Consider the following 18,402-nt stretch of genomic DNA (forward strand, 5'->3'; position numbering starts at 1 on the left):
GTAAAACCCCAAACCAAATAAATCAAGGAAAACCGGCTACTCTTAATAACGGGTTTAAAAAGGGGTTCCTGAACTTTCCAGTCAACCTCTCACCGGAAGGCCACAAAGGTACGTCACTAGTGCCTGAAATCAAGCCACCCCCGGACCCTCAGCGAGGGGGCCGGGCGGGGCCCGGACCCACAGAGGGGCGCGCGCAGCCGCAGTGCAGCTCGCGAGCGCCGCGGCCCGGGGGAGAAGGGAGGCGGGGCGGGCAGAGGAGGGCGGGGCCGACAGACGCAGGCGCTGCCTTCCAGTCCGAGGCTGAGAGCCTTTGGGTTCTGCAGGGAGGTCTTGACGTCATTTCCGTCCGTAGGTCGCCATTGCTTCCGGGTCGCGGTCATTTTGAGCCCGTATTTGGGTGACTTCTTGGAGGCAGAGTGACTGGCTGCTCCCCACCCCCAACTCTGCTGCGGTGCCGCGCGCCTGAGGGTTTCCGCGGGCTCTTCTTCCTCCTTGAGCCCTCTCGGGTCCCCTCGAGGCCTTCTGCCCCCGATCGCCCCGGCTCGCCGTGCGATCGCCGCTGTGGTCCGGAGGTGGGTGAGGTGACGCAAAGAGCCTCGATTCCGCGCCCCACCTGCCCACTCACCACCTCCGAGCGGCCAGCCGCCACCCTGCACCTTCCGCCATTTTCCCGCCTGCGAGAGTGGGCAGGTCGCCCGCTGGCTCTCGGGCTCCCGAGTGTGGGTGCCTGGGGGAGGCGAGGGAGTGATTTCTTGGTGACTAATGTGTGTCCCGGGGTGTTGCAGGTGGGAGACGCGGGGATTGTGACTATGCAGTGTGGGATTCGGCCGTAGGCCGACGAGTGTTCGGTTCAGCCTTTTTTTGTAGCATTAAGAGGTTAAGATTGTGTTGTTGAAGGGGCCTTGTCAGCCCTGTCGCTAGGGTTTCTAAGTAGGAAGCTGTTGCGGAAAATAACGTTTCATAGGTAGTCTGTTTAGCAAGCTACATCCGTCCATGAGTTCATTTTACCCTTTCTATTTCTTTTTCCTATACAAGGGATTGACATACAGTGGGCCCTCAGTGATGGTTTATTGAGTGAAATTTATTGAGTGAAATAGCCTCAGTTGCTATTCCCGCCGTGTATGCCATTTCACGTTTTCATGTAAATGGTTTTTAAGATGGGAATAATCATGGTCCTGTGTGAACATTCTGTAAAATACGCAGTTATCCAATCTGTTGGTCTCTTAAGTCCTGAGATATGGGGTTAAAAAATAAATAACGTATGTTCTTGAGATTTTGCATTTTGAAATCATACATTTTGAGTCTCTAGAGAGCGAGGAAAGTTTGGAGGATGCAGAATTTGCTGTTAGCTTTAACCACAGGGAGAAGGATATGACGTCTTTGTTATTCAGTTTTTGTGGAGTAGTGCTTTGTGGAAGAGGTGGGTTTCCTGATGATTATTTCATTTTTTTAAAAAGATGGAAGATTCAGAAATGAATTTTGAGGTGTTTCTTCTAATTTGGGAAATCATCGTAATCTTTGTGCATATATTTGTGAAAGGACAACATAGGGTAGTGTGACATAACCAAGCTTCAGGAGGAGAGATACGTGTATTTCTTTGGTACCATTTTATATCTTAATTTGACATAATCTGCTGATAAATAATTATAAAGGACCTATTTTTCAGTTAAGGGACCTAAGATGGGTAATCAGATCCAAATAAGTTAATAGGTTTGTTACATTTTTATTTAGGTCACTTTTTATTATGTCAGGTACTTCAGATTTGGTAGTGTCTAGTAAGTATTTGTTGCTTGTTTGGCATGTAGACTAGTGATTTTACTATGCTATATCTTAATTGAGTTTGGTCTGTTGAATGATTTCTAATACTGAAATGTTTTTGATGCAGGAAAAATGAATGGGAGGGCTGATTTTCAAGAGCCGAATGCAGAAGTTCCAAGACCAATTCCCCGTAACTATCAATTAAATATTTATAATTAGAAGCACTTTCTGTGTATAAAAACTCACTGCCTTGAGTAGCAGCAACTGGCATGGTTTAGGGGTGTGTGACCTGTGCAGTCAGACAGGGATTCACTCTGTTTAATGATCTGTTGCCATCTTGAAATTTTTTTTTTTAAAAAAGATTTATTTATTTATTTTAGAGAGAGAGAGCACGCATGCAGGTGTGCATGGTGGGAGGGGAAAAGGGAGTGAGAAGCCCAAGCCGACTTCCTGCTGAGTGTGGAGCTTGACATGGGGCTAGATCCCAGGATCCTGACATCATGACCTGGGCCAAAACCAAGAGTCAGGACACTTAATTTTGGCTTTACCACCCAGGCACCCCCATCTTGAAATTCTTAATAATTTGAGTAAATGGTCCCAAATTTTCGTTTTGCACTGGACCAGCACATTATGTAATCAGTCCTGACTAATAGTAGCACTGACTTCTCTTTGAAGTCAGTTTGCTTCAAGTTTATAAGCCCGTTTAGAGACTCTTAACTGTAGGGAACAATCTGAGGGTTGCTGGAGGGGAGGTGGGTGGAGAGATGGGGTATGTGGGTGATGGACATTAAGGAGGGCACTTAATGGAATGAGCACTGGGTGTTACATGCAGCTGATGAATCACTAAATTCTACCCCTGAAACTAAATAAATTGAATTTAAATTAAAAAAAAAGTTTATGAGGCATTTGTTTCATTCATTTAAAAAAATTGGATGTGTTTTGTTAATGTTTAGACTGAATTAAATTTTTAGGCTTAGCTTTTCCATGGGCATTTTAATGTTTGCCAATTTTCCTTGGTAAAAAGACATAGGGGCTGATTACATTCCAACAGAGGAAGAAAGAAGAGTCTTCGCAGAGTGCAATGATGAAAGCTTCTGGTTCAGATGTAAGTTAAGTTTTCTAATCAACAAAATTTTACCTTTAGTACCCGAAATTATTGTGACTTCGTATAGAAAAAATTGGCACACTTTTGGTGTAGTATGGTTACTGCTAAAAAAAGGTTGATTAAGGGAAACAAATTGTATATATTTAAAGTAATAATTCCTAGAACTTTGTTCAAGACCATGAGTTAATTTTGTTGGTAACAGTAACAGCTAGCATTTACTGAGTGTACGTGGATTATATAAAAACAACCCAATTAGATTGATAACTACTACTCTCACCTTACAAATGAAGAAATTGAAGTTTAGAGATGTTAAATGAGCTTATGAGTCATAATGTCTGGACTTGAAGCCAAGTCTGTCTGAGACAGAAGTGTGTGATTTTAACTCTTAGATTTCTGACTATTATAAAACCTAGTTAGTGTCCACTTTATATTGTGAAATATGCTCCTGGGTCCTCATTTGCAACTAGAGACTTCATCCATGAAGATTTTATTTTTTAAATACAGACAGTGTTGAAAGCAGCATAAAATAGAATCTTATTTTTGAACAGGGTCCTGAAGTTGCTCCATCTGATCACTGCAGTCCTTTTGTATTATATATATATTTTTAAGATTTTATTTATTTTTGAGAGAGAGAGAGAAAACGTGTGAACGAGTAGGGGGAGAGGGAAAGGGAGAAGCAGATTGCCTCCAGAGCCGGGAATCCGAGGCGGGGTGTCGTGGGGCTTGATCCCAGGACTCTGGGATCATGACCTGAGCTGAAGCAGATGCTTAACCAACTGAGCCACCCAGGTGCCCCTCAGATAAAGTGATTCTAACAAAAACAGTGGAATTTTAGAAAGGGAAGGTGCGACTTAAATATTTAAAGAATGATCTACATTTTTATCAGTTGGCCTGGCATTTACGGTTTCAGTGCTTGGTAGATAAGTTTTATGAGACCTAGTCTTTGTCCTAAAGTAGTTTTTTGTTGTAATTGAGACAAAGCTAACACATGAAACACATGGAGAAAAATAAAATACATAATGGCAGTAGGCATTTTTAAAAGGGATAAATTAATTGGAGTTGATTTAGCCAAAAAAGACCTTATCAAACAAATGAGACTCAACAACTAATAGGACTTGAATTAAATGAAGAAGAATGGGGTTAGAAGAACATTTAGATAAAGGAAAAGTGAGCAAAGGCAGAGTCTATGGTAACTTCATCTGAACTGGAGCCTTGAGGCTGAATTGATTGGAATGGGGTCTTTCGTTGGGGGTGGAAAATGAACACAATACCAAAAAGTTAAAGATTTGGGAACGGCATCGTCCATTATAGAGATGGTGGGCTGACTCAGTACGTTTTATCCTTGTGTGATTCTTCAGTGCTTCATGTTGCCATCCTTGAGTCAAGCTGAAGGGGGAAAATGATAACAGATTATACTGGTGCTGTAATGGAAAGAGACATGTCCTTCAAAAAACCATTAAACGATAAATCATTAAGTATTTTAACCAACCAACCTTAAAGAGTGTATTTTTCTAGCAAAAGTAAAAAGTTCTGTGGCCAAGGGATTGGTTTGCAGATTTTTAAAAGGGAGATGAGGTAGCAGTGTGCAGGATGGCTTAGAAGGATAAGAGGTAGCACTGTGAAGTCTTAGAGCTTTTGGCAGTGCCTCAGGCACGCAGTCATTGAGTGTAGTGCATTTGGATTACAGAAGATGGGATGGCATCTTTTTTAAAGGATAGATAACAGGATTTTAAAATAAACTGACTATAACGATATTAACTTCAAGATACCCATCTTAGGAGACTAATGATGACATTAAGCACCTAGAGAGCAAAGGTGTATGTGAGAAATTAGGGTTGGAGGTATAGTTGTATTGGTGAATTCAAGGAGTTAAGTGTAGGAATAATAATTAATACATAATGAGTAATCATTAAATTATAAAGTATTTAATGATTAATAATTAAGTGTAGGAATAAAAGCATAATATCTGTCATGTGGTTAATATGTAGGAATGGTAGGCAGAAGTTTGGGTGGCACCCCTGGGTAAGGCAACAGGTGGTCATAAAAGAATCAACAGAGACTGAAAAGAGAATAGGAGTTTCATATAAGCTTGTGCATTTTATCTTCAGTTCAGATATTCAGAGACTTACAGAGCTTTCAAGCTAGAAAGAACCCGAGTAAGAATTAGATGATAATGCACATCTGCAGGTGAGAACAATTCTTTTAGATCTGCAGTCGTCGTGGATCAGGGACCTGTAAAACGTTTTCATGGCCCATAGGCAATAATTTCTCAGGGAAGTCAGTTGTACTCTGGCAACAGATATTTTATCTTTGTGGGTTGCCTAGAGTAGATAGATACAATGGTCTATTTTCAAGTCTACTTTTGACACAATTAAGAAGACAAGTCTGGTGGATAGGGATTTGGGATCATTGTAATGTTGGGCTCATGGCCACGTAGATACTGTGGTGTCCGGATTAATTTCTGGCTGATAAATTTTTTTTTTCAAGATTTTATTTATTTATTTCACAGAGAGAGATCACAAGTAGGCAGAGAGGCAGGCAGAGAGAGAGATAGAGGAGGAAGCAGGTTCTCCGCTGAGCGGAGAGCTTGATGCAGGACTCGATCCCAGGACCCTGAGATCATGACCTGAGCCGAAGGCAGAGGCTTAACCCACTGAGCCACCCAGGTGCCCTCTGGCTGATAAATTTAAGCTACTTGCTGTACAGGTTTAACATTCTAAACAGCTGTAACAGCATTATGCTAGAAGTGCGGAAGAGCAGCGATCAGTAGGCAGAGGTCTCGTGTATGCCTGACTATTAAAAGTAGGATGTGAAGTATATGAACAGTGGGAGCCTCAGTAATTCTGTGTATCAAACAGATGAATCGTGGGGGCCTGGCTGGTTCATCCGGTAGAGCATGTGACTCTTGATCTTGGGGTTGTGAGTTCGAGCTTCACGTTGGGTGTAGAGATTACTTAAAAATAAAATGTTTTAAAAAATCAGATTAATCACAAGTTGGGAAGCATACCTCGTTAGTTGTATTTCAGCTTGTTAGTTACATACCATATCGATTATTGGGAAATTACTGAATAGCTTATACTAAGACATGAGTAAGTAATGATTACTTTTTAAAGCAGATAGGCTAGGTGTTGCAAATTGCAGTAACATCAAGCATGGAAAACACAGAACCTTGGCTGTAACCATGGACAATAGGCAGTTCAACATATGGTTATCAGAACTATTAGTCATGTATTAGGAAATTTTATACATTAATATTTGTGTCTTCGTATAAGGATATGCATGTTTATATATGTTAAATATGCAATATGTGATGTTAACTTTATATCAGTGAATTTATGGAATCCATGTTACTTTGGAGAGTATCATTTTATGTCCATTGATTTTTTAAAAAAGGTGTGGTGGAAATAGGAATGAGTAGAAAAGGTACTTCCTAGGGTAATTTTTACACATTTTTTTAGATCTGTTAAATATATTCCTCTTGGTTTAAAATTAGGTTTGATCTAGGGTTCATTCTCTTTATGGTAACTTGTTTATTTCTACTTTAATCTACTTAATTTTAAAATACAACTGTGAGGGGATTTTATTTCCAGTGCCCTTAAAATTGTCGTCTTATGCACTAACCACAAACTGGTTATATCTGTGCCCATACGTAGAGGTAATGAAGGAATCTATTACATAAAGGGTAGTTTAATGTGTACAGGAATTAGTGAAAAAGTATATGTATTCATACCGGTTTTATGCGTCATTTATAGATTTTGTGGATAATACACATGTGTACTATTGGTTCTCTTTTCTTCTCTCTCTCTCTTTTTTTTTTTAAATTTTATTTTTAAGTAATTTCTACACCCAGCGTGGGGCTCAAACCCACAACCTCAAGATCAGGAGTTGCACACTCCACTGACTGAGAAAGCCAGGTGCCGCTGTACTGTCGGTTTCCTAATGAGATAGTATACTGATTGAGGAGTGTAGACTTTGGTGCCTGTCTGGATCCAGATCCCAGCTCCATCCATTATTTAGCTTTCATATTTTGGACAAGCACCTGATGCCTATATGCCTCAGTTTCCTTATCTATATGGGGATAATAACTGATTTCACAGGATTATTATGAGGATTGACTCAATTTATTTTATAAGTGTTAACTGTCTGTATTTGGCTATTTGTGCTACCGTGATTTTACAAAATAAATGTTTCAGTTGAACACAGTTACTAATTTAGATTAGCATTTTGTTATTGTAAGAGGAGAAGAGTTTAAGGAATTTTAGGGTCCTCATATTGGATATGGTCAGGACTGGGGTCATAGTGCAAAAAAGCTTCTTGTCAGCAGTATTAATAGGTTTGCATAAAGAAACATATTAAAACAGACTTTGAGATAGGAGTCATACTGCAGTGGAAAAGGCTGTGGACCTGGGGGTCAGGAAACCTGGGTTTTAGACCCAGCTCTACCGTAAACTATCCACCTGTGTTGGCTTTTTTCCTTTTTTTTAAGATTTTATTTATTTGAGAGAGAGAGCAGAGCAAAAGAGAGTGAGTACAAGTTGGGGGAAGAGGGAGAGGAAGAAGCAGACTCCCCACTGAGCAGGGAGCCTGACATGGGATTCGATGCCAGCACCCTGGGATCATGAGCCAAAGCAGTCAAAGGCAGTCAGTTAGCCAGAGGAGCCACCCAGGTGCCCCTGTCTTTGTTGCTTTTGAGCACATGACTTATTTTTTCCAATTATCAGTTTACTCTGGTTAAGATAAAGATTAGATAATCTCTGAAGTCTGTTTTGGTTTTACCATTCTCTTTTACTGTGACACAATACATGAGACCAGATGTTAGTTCTAATCCATTATCCATTATAGCACGAAAAGAAGTTAAGAAATTTATATAAAGACGTAGTAGTGAATGGCAAAACTAGTACTAGAATTTTAACCAAACTGTTACTCTCTGTATTATACCATCTTGGCCTAAGGACAAAGTGAAATGGGAACGGCATCGTCCATTATAGAGATGGTGGGCTGACTCAGTACGTTTTATCCTTGTGTGATTCTTCAGTGCTTCATGTTGCCATCCTTGAGTCAAGCTGAAGGGGGAAAATGATAACAGATTATACTGGTGCTGTAATGGAAAGAGACATGTCCTTCAAAAAACCATTAAACGATAAATCATTAAGTATTTTAACCAACCAACCTTAAAGAGTGTATTTTTCTAGCAAAAGTAAAATCCATTCGTAAGTAGTAGACCGAGGATTTAAACCTTAGGGTTTCTGCAGATTGTGTCTGGGCAAAGCTAATGCTTTATTCCAAAATTAATGGATTTCAATTATGAGATCTCTAATAGTTTAGATGTCTTAAATTACCTTGTTTTTTTTTTTTTTTAAAGATTTTATTCATTCATTTGACAGAGAGAGAGAGAGAGATCACAAATAGGCAGAGAGGCAGGCAGAGAGAGGGGGAAGCAGGCTCACCGCTGAGCAGGGAGCCCGATGCGGGGCTCGATTCCAGGACCCTGAGATCATGACCTGAGCCAAAAGCAAAGGCTTAACCCACTGAGCCACCCAGGCCTCCAAATTACCTTAGTTTTTGAATGCTCATGGAGTCTAGACCAAAGTTGAGTAAACTATAGCCTAAGGGCCAAATCTGTTATTGTATGGCCATGAGGTAAGAATAGTTTCTACATTTTTATTTTTAGATGGTTGACAAAAATCAAAAGAGTTACACTATCTTGTTACATGTGAAAATCACATTAAATTTATATTTTTGCATCCATATGTTCATTTGTTTACTATTGTCTCAATGCATTTGGTTGTAATTGGCAGTTGAGTAGATGAGACAGACCTGTGGCCTGTGAAACCTAATATTTACCATCTGGGTCTTTATAGAACATTTCCAACCCCTGGTCTGAAACTGTGCTCTCCAGCGTAGCAGCCACATATAGCTAGTTAAATTTGAAATACTTTATAGCAGAAAGGATATGAAGCAAAATCAGCAAAAGGAATGGAGTGTGGGTTAAAGTCCAAAGAAGACCAGGTAGACCAGGCAGACCAGGCAAGACTTCTAGGACTCTGCTAGTAGAGTCACACACCAGTGGACGTGGTAATTTTCTCCAGCTGTGAGTTGTGATAATGTGAGTGAAGTGTTACCCACCAAGGACTCTCAATAAAAAGGACTCTCAATAAAAAAGACTCCGGGCCCGGGGTTTTTACTGGGGGCTGGTCCCATGAACTCAGCCTAGCAAGTACCAAAATTCCGGATTCTCAGAAGGAAAGCAGGTGTTCAGCATAAGCTATATTTGTATAAGCAGTTTAGGCACAGTGAGCCACTTACTCAGTTCAAGTTCTTTATCACTTGTAGAGAACTGTTTACTAGCCACGTTCCCACTTATCAGCCAAGGACCTTGTAAGGAGGTCTTTTTAAGGATAGCAGTCTCAGGGTTCCTATTTTAAGTCTTTTCTGCCTGCTACCTAACTGGAAAACACGGATATAGACTACTTCCATCATCACAGAAAATTCTTTTGGACAGTGCTGGTGGAAAAAACAGTGATATTTAATTATGAGCTTTTTGGAGATTACGATGGTGAGCTTTGGATTTTTCAGTCTGGGTTAATATGCGTACATATGTAGATTTTTTAAAAATTAAGTGTAGTTGACACAGTGTTGCATTATGTAATATTTTCACTTAGTTTTGAGGAATTCACTGATTTAGAAGAAAAAACTCTAGTATTTAAAATGTATTCTTGTGTATTCTTGCCCCCATCACTGTGTAATTGTCGACAAATATTTCTTGTGTTTTGGTTCATACAGTGTACTACAGAACTTAAAAGCTTTAGATAACAATATCAGACAGTTAGAATCTGGAACTGCCATTGAAGTAGCTGTATGGCCTTGAGCAAATTACTTAACATCTCTGAGTTTCAATTTTCTTACCTTTAAAAGGGCAGTAATGAAAAAAAAATAACTCTAGAGATATGTTAAAAGTAAGTGAGAAAACGTATATAAGGCATTTAGCACAGGCCATGGAATTTAGTACTTATTCAGTAGTAGCTTTTAGTGTAATACTACTTCTTGCCTCTTATTAATTCCCTCTTACTCTAATTTAGAAATGACTTTTGGTCCCTATTTAGAATATTGTCTTTATTGGTGATATTAATGAATGGCCCTTTTAGAGCCAAATCTAGATGGTTCTTGAGTTACATTGTTTAATATTTATAATATTTTCTTAAATTTAAATATTTCTATGGATTGTATATAATACAGCTCTTAGTTTATTATTTCTACTGATTGTATATAGTACAGCTCTTAGTTTATTTTATTTTTTTAAAGATTTTATTTATTCATTTGAGACCGAGAGATACAGAGAGAGAGGGAGAGCGTGAGTAGGGGGAGGGGAAGAGGCTGAGGCCAAGGGAGAAGGAGAAACAGACTCCCTGCTGAGCCAGGAGCCCAATGTGGGGCTCTATCCCAGGAGCCCCAGGACTCTGGGATCATGACCTGAGCCAAAGGCAGATAGATGCTTAACCATCTGAGCCACCCAGGTGCCCCTAAAATACAGCTTTTAAAAATGGAAAAAATCTTTTTTTTTTTTTTTTAAAGATTTTATTTATTTGAGAGAGAGAGAATGCATGAGCAGGGGGGAGGGACAGAGGGAGAAGCAGACTTCCACTGAGCAGGGATCCCAATGTGGGGCTTGATCCCAGGACCCTGAGATCATAACCTGAGCTGAAGGCAGACGCTTAACCAACTGAGCCAGATTTTTGTGCCCCGGAAAAATCTCTTGTAAAGATCTTCCTAGATAGTTGTACTGATACATATTTATCCTCGTGAACTCAGATAAAGTCTTTTCCTTTTGTTGATATTGACAAGTTCTTTTTCTTCCTTTAGCTGTGCCTTTGGCTGCAACAAGTATGTTGATTACTCAAGGATTAATTAGTAAAGGTAAATATTTAAACTTCAGATTTATTTGGCATTTTGGATATCATGTTTTTATGTTGTTTTCCTGATTTTTAGATAAAGTATAATAATGTCATATTAAACATGATCATTGGTATGCTTCTCCAACATCAGGAGAGTTATGTCTCCATGGACCCCCACTCATAAATAGACTTAAGAATTTGATGTCCTCTGACACGGTAGCAACATTCACAATCTACAAGAGCAAAAAAGTAACTAAAAACCTGCAGACTGTTTGCAGGGAGGTAGAGGAAAAAACCTGGTCTAGGAAGGCCACCATCACTATTACCTAGGATCTTACTAGAAATGCAGGTTCATGGGCCCCATTCCAAAACTCCTTAATCAGAATCTCTGAGGTAGGGCCTAGGAATCTGTTCTAACAAGCTCCAGGTAGTTTTTAATGCACTGGTTTAAAGATCAGTAGCTCTCTAGCTCCTTAAAACCAGAGTTTTATCTTATAGAAAGGGGGTTGGGGCCACTTTCTGTCCCTGATTCTATTGGTGTGAGTATTACATTGCCTTCCTCCTACGTAACTAATTACACACACAACTTAAGCAGAAATTTCCTTTTATAAGTTGGCAGATATATCATGATAGAACTGTTCTTGGATAGGGTGAATCCCACTGAAAATGTTAGAACTTTTAACTGAAGAGGCAGATTTTTCCTACAGCTAAAATCTTCCTGGATTTTTAGTCACCATTTGGTGATGATTTGACTTGTCATCAGTGGCACTTTATGCCTCTGTGATTTCATTTGCAAAAGTCATACCATTATCAACAACATTGTTCCAAAGGATTGTAATTGTCTGTAAGGTCTGAGCCTGGAGCCTTAACAGTAGAATTTAATAATCCATTTTTAATTATTTATTTTATTTTATTTATTTTAGAGTGTGTGCATGCTGTGAGTGGAGAGGAGAGGCAGAGGGAGAGGGGAAGAGAGAATCTTAAACAGGTTCCACACCCAGCATTGAGCCCGACGTGGGTTTTGATCTCATGACCCTGAGATCATGACATGAATGGAAACCAAAGAGTCAGACACTTAACTAACTGAGCCACCCAGGTGCCCCTCCATTTTTTGGAAAGAATTGCTGAAAATGATTAACCGAATTTATGGACTAATGTTTATTGTATAATGCAATAACTTTGTCAGAGTTGTTCCTTTTGGGGTTTTGATAATTTGGAATAAAACTATAAAAATACATTGATGTGCTATTCATATAACTATTTTCCAGGATTAAGGGATTTTATTACTGTTAAGTTGTATTGAGGATTTGTTTTGGATGCAGTGTCCTAATAAAGTCAGTCTCAAAAAAAAAAAAAAAGAAATTGGGAAGACTTTAGAAAAGGAGTTCAGAATCCACCAAGACATTTTGCCTTTAATCAGAATGCCTAGCGTTTTGTATGTGCTTTCATCCACAGTGTGTCATGTCATACTCAACAGTCTTAGCTGCTCTCTCACTACTTGTTCTCTTTTCTTTTTTTCCAGAACATTTAAACATGCCCAGGTCTGTTGTAACTTGAGAACATAAAAAAGAAAAATCTTCCCTCATATCCCTTTCCAACTGTTCCCAGCTGTCTTGCATTTGAAGTCAAACTTCACAAATGAGCACTTCACTTTTTCTTTCTTTTTTTTTTTTTTTTTTTAAAGATTTTATTTATTTATTTGCCAGAGAGAGAGCAAGAGAGGGAACACAAGCAGGGGGAGCGAGAGTGGGAGAAGCAGGCTTCCTGCCGAGCAGGGAGCCCGATGTGGGGCTCTGGGGCTCGATCCCAGGACCCTGGGATAATAACCTAAGCCGAAGGCAGACACTTAACAACTGAGCCACCCAGGCGCCCCCAATTTTTACTTCTTTTAACCCATTACAATCTGTGTGAAAAGATTATGCATATGTTCTGATATTTACCAACACTTCAGAAGGTTACGAGGACAGCTTCCTTGTTGCTTAAATTCGATGGGCAGTTTTTGTTCCTGATGATTATACGACTTTAACCAATCTCTGGAATGGTTCTTTTCCCCAGACTTCTGTGACAGCACATTCTGATTTTTCTTCTGCCCTTGGAAACTCCTCCATTTTTTCATGTGTTCTGAGTGTCTAATATGTATTATACACTGTTTTGGGCAGATAACACCAACAGACAAAAATTCAAGAAGTGCTAGTACTTAATATTTTAATGTGGGTTTTCATCCTCCACTTGTGTTCTTCAGAGTTCTGCTTTGCCTTTCAGTCTTCAGTCTGTGTAAACTATTACGGGAGTGCTGGTGTGGGCTTCAGGACCGTCTGTTGCTCTAAATCCCCGTGATTCTCCCTCGCCTCCATCTCTGCTCCAGACCCGTATTTTGCATATCTTCACAGGAATGGCACTTCTTTTTTTTTTTTTTTTTTAAATCGTACTGTATGACCTTTAATTAGGTATAAAGACTTCCAATCACATCACCTAGGGACCATTCTACCCACTGCTCTGTTTGGCCGCCAGTCTTTTGTCTCTCTCTTCAGCAATGGTGAGGCGGATACCCTTTCCACGGGGAAGAAAAATCCATGGTTTGTTGCCTTTGCCAATAACAAAAATGTTGGACAGTCGGGTGGCAAAGCTGTTGCCATTGGCATCTTTCACGTGAACCACATCAAACGAACCAGGGTGTCTCTCTCTGTTGGTGATCACACCAATTCTTCCCAGGTTAGCACCCCCAGTCACCATACACAGATTACCAGTGTCAAACTTGATGAAATCAGTAATCTTTCCGGTTTCCAAATCAATCTGAATGGTGTCATTGACCTTGATGAGGGGATCAGGATAGCGGATGGTGCGAGCATCGTGAGTCACCAGATGGGGGATTCCTTTTGTCCCCACAAAGATCTTTCTCACTTTGCACAACTTGTACTTGGCCTCCTCGAGTGTAATCCGATGAACAGCAAAGCGACCCTTGGTATCCTAGATCAGACAAAAATTCTCTCCAGTCTTGTCAATGCTGATGACATCCATAAAACCAGCAGGGTATGTTATATCAGTTCGGACCTTGCCATCAATCTTAATAAAACGCTGTATACAGATCTTCTTTACTTCATCTCCTGTTAGGGCATACTTAAGTCTGTTCCTTAAGAAAATGATGAGAGGAAGACACTCTCTCAGCTTATGGGGACCAGTAGATGGGCGAGGAGCGAACACACCAGTCAGTTTATCCAGCATCCAATGCTTTGGAGCTGCTACACGCTTCAGATGTTTCTTGGGACCACGAGCCATGGCTGCGCTAGGAACGAAAAGAGCACAGGAATGGCCCTTCTTACAGACTCTTCAGACTGACTTATTTCATCCCAAACTGAGTTCATTTGCCTCCAAACCAGTTTCTCTCTTGTCCCCATGTCTGAATGGTACACTCTTCATCTAGGAAACTAAGGCGTTATCCTTAACCTCTACCCCTTATTTGCCTTGTCCAGTGAATGTTCGTTCTAGTCCTGCTCTTAAATCTCTCCATAAACTGTCTACCTCCATCTGCCCCGCCAGCGTAATTAGTGCAGCCGTCTTTTGCCAAGAGTATTGAATTAGCCTTGAATTAGCCGTCGACAGGTCTGTTTGCTTCTATTCTTGCTACTTCCTCTTAGGAAACAGGCTATCTCTGGCACCGATCAGAGGGCAAAACTGTTAAAACTCTGAGAGCAAGAGAGAACATCTTGTTTACTGTTATATTCCTACTTTCTAGTAGGTATTGTCTGTATGTTGTAAGGGGTCTGTAACTATTTGGAGACAGAATGAGGGAACAGTTGTTTTGAATGAAGGTAGGTATCATTACTATCTTCCTTTTTCTCATACCGGCTGTGTAACTGAAGCTAATAGCATAACTTAGTTCTGTTTTCATATTTCATATACATGAAATCCTACAATTAAGTATTCCTCTGTATATCTTCCTTCAGAGTTATTAGATTCATCCAGTGGTATACTAGAGCTGGCTTGTACCACTTCCAGAAAGCTGATTGTTAAATTTTCAACAGCTTGGCAAGCCAGTGTTGAAACCATTAATAGCTTGAAATTGGTCATGGTGCAAGTATTTTCTCCATGGAAATCAACCGACATTCCAAATCAGAGCTTTTTATATGGAGAGCTGGTTTTTCTAACACATCACTAGATTCAGCCACATTGTTGCGTGTAATTGTAGATTATATATTCTGGTTGCCCTATAGTTTTCTGCTGTGTAAATATACCACAGCAATGTATCCATCCTGTTGTACATTGGCAATTGGGTAATTTCCAGTTTTGACTGTTACAAATGGTTCTGCTATGAATACGGTACCTTTTGGTAGTCGTTTTGGGTCATAGATTAGGTATATTTTCAGCTGTGGTGGGTACTGCCGGACTTTGTAAATTGTTTGGACCAATGTACACTCTCATACCAATTTATTAGTAGAGTTCTGTTTGTGTCGCGTTATTGCTGTCACTTCCTCTTTTCGTGTACTTTGAATTTTAGCCATTGTGGTGAGTGAATAGTTAAGACTGATTATGGTTTTAAGTTGTATCTTCCTAATGACTAATGAAGTTGAGGACCTTTTCTTTTGGTTATGGCTCACTTGAATATGTTCCTTTTTAGCAAAGTGTCTGTTCAGGTCTGTTGTCCATTTTTCATTGGATTGTCTTTTTCTGTTGATTTTTTGAGGTTTTCTGTATCTTCTAGAAGTGAATCTTTTGTCAGATGTATGTCTTGTGATTATTTTTCCCCCTGATTAACTGTTGTTCTTAGTATATAAAATAATTTATCATGTTTTTTATGATGAAGGCTTTATGCGCTCTAAGACCTTTGCCTAATAACAGGACATGAGGAATCTCTAACGCTCTTTTCTATGAGCTTTATTTTTTCTTTCATACTTAAATTTTCAAGTCATTTGGAATTGTTTTGTTTTTTGTTTTCTTAAGATTTTATTTATTTATGACAGAGAGAGCTAGGGAACCCAAGCTCAGGGGAGCTGGAGAGGGAGAAGTAGGCCCTGCACTGAGCAGGGAGCCCAATCTGGGTCTCAATCCCAGAACGCTGGGATCGTGACCCGAGCCGAAGGCAGACGATAACTGAGCCACCCAGGTGCCCCAGGAATTGTTTTTGAATATAGGCACATCTTGTTTTATTGTGCTTTGTTTTATTGAGCTTCACAGATACTGTGGTTTTTACAAATCTAAGGTTTACGATGACCCTGCTTTGAAGAAGTCTCATTGGTGCCATTTTTTCAACAGCATTTGTTCATTTTGTGTCTCTGTGTCACATTTTGGCAATTCTCACAGTAGATGTTCCCCTTATATATTTGTAATGGTGATCAGTGATTACAACAGCTCAGATGATGGTTAGAATTTCTTAGCAGTAAAATATTTATATACACTTTTTTAGATATTATTGCATGTTTAATACAGGACAGCATAAACCTAACTTCTGTATGCACTGGGAAACAGAAAAATGCATTGGACTTACTTTATTGTGATTCTCCCTTTATTGTGGTGCTCTTGAACCGAACCTGCAGTATTTCTGAGGTACACTTACATTGTGTGAGGTGTAGGGTAAAGGTACATTTTTCCCCCTTATGGCTATGGAGGTGACCACTCACTGTATTTTGAAAGAACTGTCTTTGTTCACTGCATGCAGTGTTGCCTTTGTCATAAGTGACTGTGTATGAATCTGTTTCTTGACTCTTCTGGTTTTGATGGGTTTATCTGTTCTTGCACTTACAACAGTCGTAACTACTGTAGCTTTATTGTAGATCTCGGTATTTGTTTGGTAGTCGGTTTTTCACTTCTGTTGTTTTTCAATATTGCCTTGGTTCTCAGCTCTTTGTATTTCCACATGATTTTCAGAATAAGTTTTTCAATTTTTAGGAACACTTTGATTTTTAGTTGGGATTGGATTGAATTTATAGATGACTTTATGGACAGTTGTCATACTGGCAGTATTTATAGTCTTCCCTTTATGGACATGAATGTATGATTCCTCTACTTAGCTTTCATTTCTCTCAGTAAGTTTCGTAGTTTTCAGTGCACAGATCCTTCACATTTTTCATTAGATTACTCCTGGATCTTTGATGTCTTTGGGTGCTATAATAAATTGTATCTTTGAAAAAGGTTTGGTTTGTTTGTTTCTCATATACAGGAAGTATAGTATTTTTTTTATATTGACCTTGTATCAAGTGATCCTGCTAATAAATTCACCTGTTCTAATAGCTTGTAGAGTCTTTTGGATTGTCTTCATATTTCTGTTGATGTTGAATTTACTTGGTTCTCTTTTTTATCTTTATTTTTATTTTTACTTATTTTTTTTTAAAGGTTTTATTTATTTGACAGACAGAGATCACAAGTAGGCAGACAGGCGGGCAGAGAGAGAGAAGGGGAGGGGGGATGCAGGCTCTCTGCTGAGCAGAGAGCCTAATTCGAGGCTCCATCCCAGGACCCTGGGATCATGACCTGAGCCGAAGGCAGAGGCTTTAACCCACTGAGCCATCCAGGTGCCCCTGGTTCTCTTTTTTAAATAGCTGTAGCTTTTAGACTTCTCTGAGGTAATGGAAAGAGCTAATATAGTCAGGTAATAATACTTAAAGATAGTCTGTCCTGATTTTTCCTTTTATCTTTGTGGGTTGCCCAAGGCTGCTGAGAAATAGATGCTAAACTTTTTAAACTTTATATTACTAAACTTTTTACTATTTGCTCATATTAGAAGAGATTAGATTATGGCTCAGAGAAATAGTTTTCTTGCATTTTTTTAATCATTTCTGTCATTTTCTTAACATACTTTTAGCATAAACTTGGCATATGCCTATTTTATTTTAATAAAAGATAAGACATCTTAATTAACTTACCTAAATGTGTCTATCTCTAACAGTTAATATGACTCAGAAATATCTGCTCTTTCATCTTTAGGAATCCTTTCAAGTCATCCCAAATATGGTTCCATCCCTAAACTTATATGTAAGTATGAACAACACTCATTTTCTTAGCTTTCTTGCCTGAGTAAAATAATTAGTTTTTACCAAATGTTTTGTCTTGTCTAACTCAAAACAGTTATGTGGTTATTTGTTTTGACTGGCTTATTTAAGCTTTTCATTAAATGGACTAGTCAACTACTTGGGCATTTTACTGTTAGCAATAAGAATTACAAGTTATTTGAAAGAGAATTTTTTTTCTTTTATAATGTAATAAAACTGCTACTTTTAAATAATTTGTAAAACTATATAGTATTTTAAAATAAAGTCTTTGGAGGAAAGAAAATTGTCCAGCTGTAGGGAAATAAATTGTCTTTTAAAATTAAGTCTAACTTTTAAAAATCTCTTTACATTTTAAGATGTAAATAAGCATACTTTATCTACTGTTATGGTATGACTATAGGAAAGAAGCTAAATTGCTTTAAAAAAGAGCACCTAAGACTTTTTATGTATCTTTCCAGATTAGCCTCACTTACATATTGTAAATAAACACATAAAGCAACAGTAGTCACATTTAGGTACACTTCATAATTTACTACTTTAAGGAATTTGTTGCACCTAATTTTAAAAACAGTCTTACAAAATTAGCTGGACAAATAGTATGATTCCATCTTATAGGAAAAGAAATGGCCTGAAATCCTGTGACTAGGCTAGAACTCTTAATTCC

At 39.0% G+C, this 18,402-nt stretch overlaps 2 protein-coding genes across 5 annotated transcripts in view; one reads left to right on the plus strand and one right to left on the minus strand.

Annotated features, from left to right (window-relative positions):
- Positions 1-358: 358 nt before the first annotated feature.
- Positions 359-18,402, plus strand: part of OCIAD1 (OCIA domain containing 1) — a 28,180-nt gene continuing 10,136 nt past the window's right edge. For 3 of the 4 annotated variants that reach the window (XM_047719254.1, XM_047719256.1, XM_047719257.1), the window contains exons 1-5: positions 359-572; positions 1,886-1,948; positions 2,783-2,863; positions 10,724-10,777; positions 17,674-17,721. In XM_047719254.1, the coding sequence (XP_047575210.1) occupies positions 1,891-1,948; positions 2,783-2,863; positions 10,724-10,777; positions 17,674-17,721 (241 nt within the window). In that variant the 5' untranslated portion in view covers positions 359-572; positions 1,886-1,890. Of the gene's footprint in view, positions 573-652; positions 786-1,885; positions 1,949-2,782; positions 2,864-10,723; positions 10,778-17,673; positions 17,722-18,402 lie in introns of those variants that run through there. The other variant, XM_047719255.1, reaches the window with a different exon arrangement.
- On the minus strand, positions 13,178-14,067 carry LOC125093708 (40S ribosomal protein S4-like). The gene is given in 1 exon segment (XM_047719252.1): positions 13,178-14,067. A coding segment is annotated over 1 exon segment (792 nt). The 5' UTR covers positions 14,032-14,067; the 3' UTR covers positions 13,178-13,239.

Source organism: Lutra lutra, chromosome 2 (genome assembly GCF_902655055.1).
Source record: "Lutra lutra chromosome 2, mLutLut1.2, whole genome shotgun sequence".
NCBI lineage: Eukaryota > Metazoa > Chordata > Mammalia > Carnivora > Mustelidae > Lutra > Lutra lutra.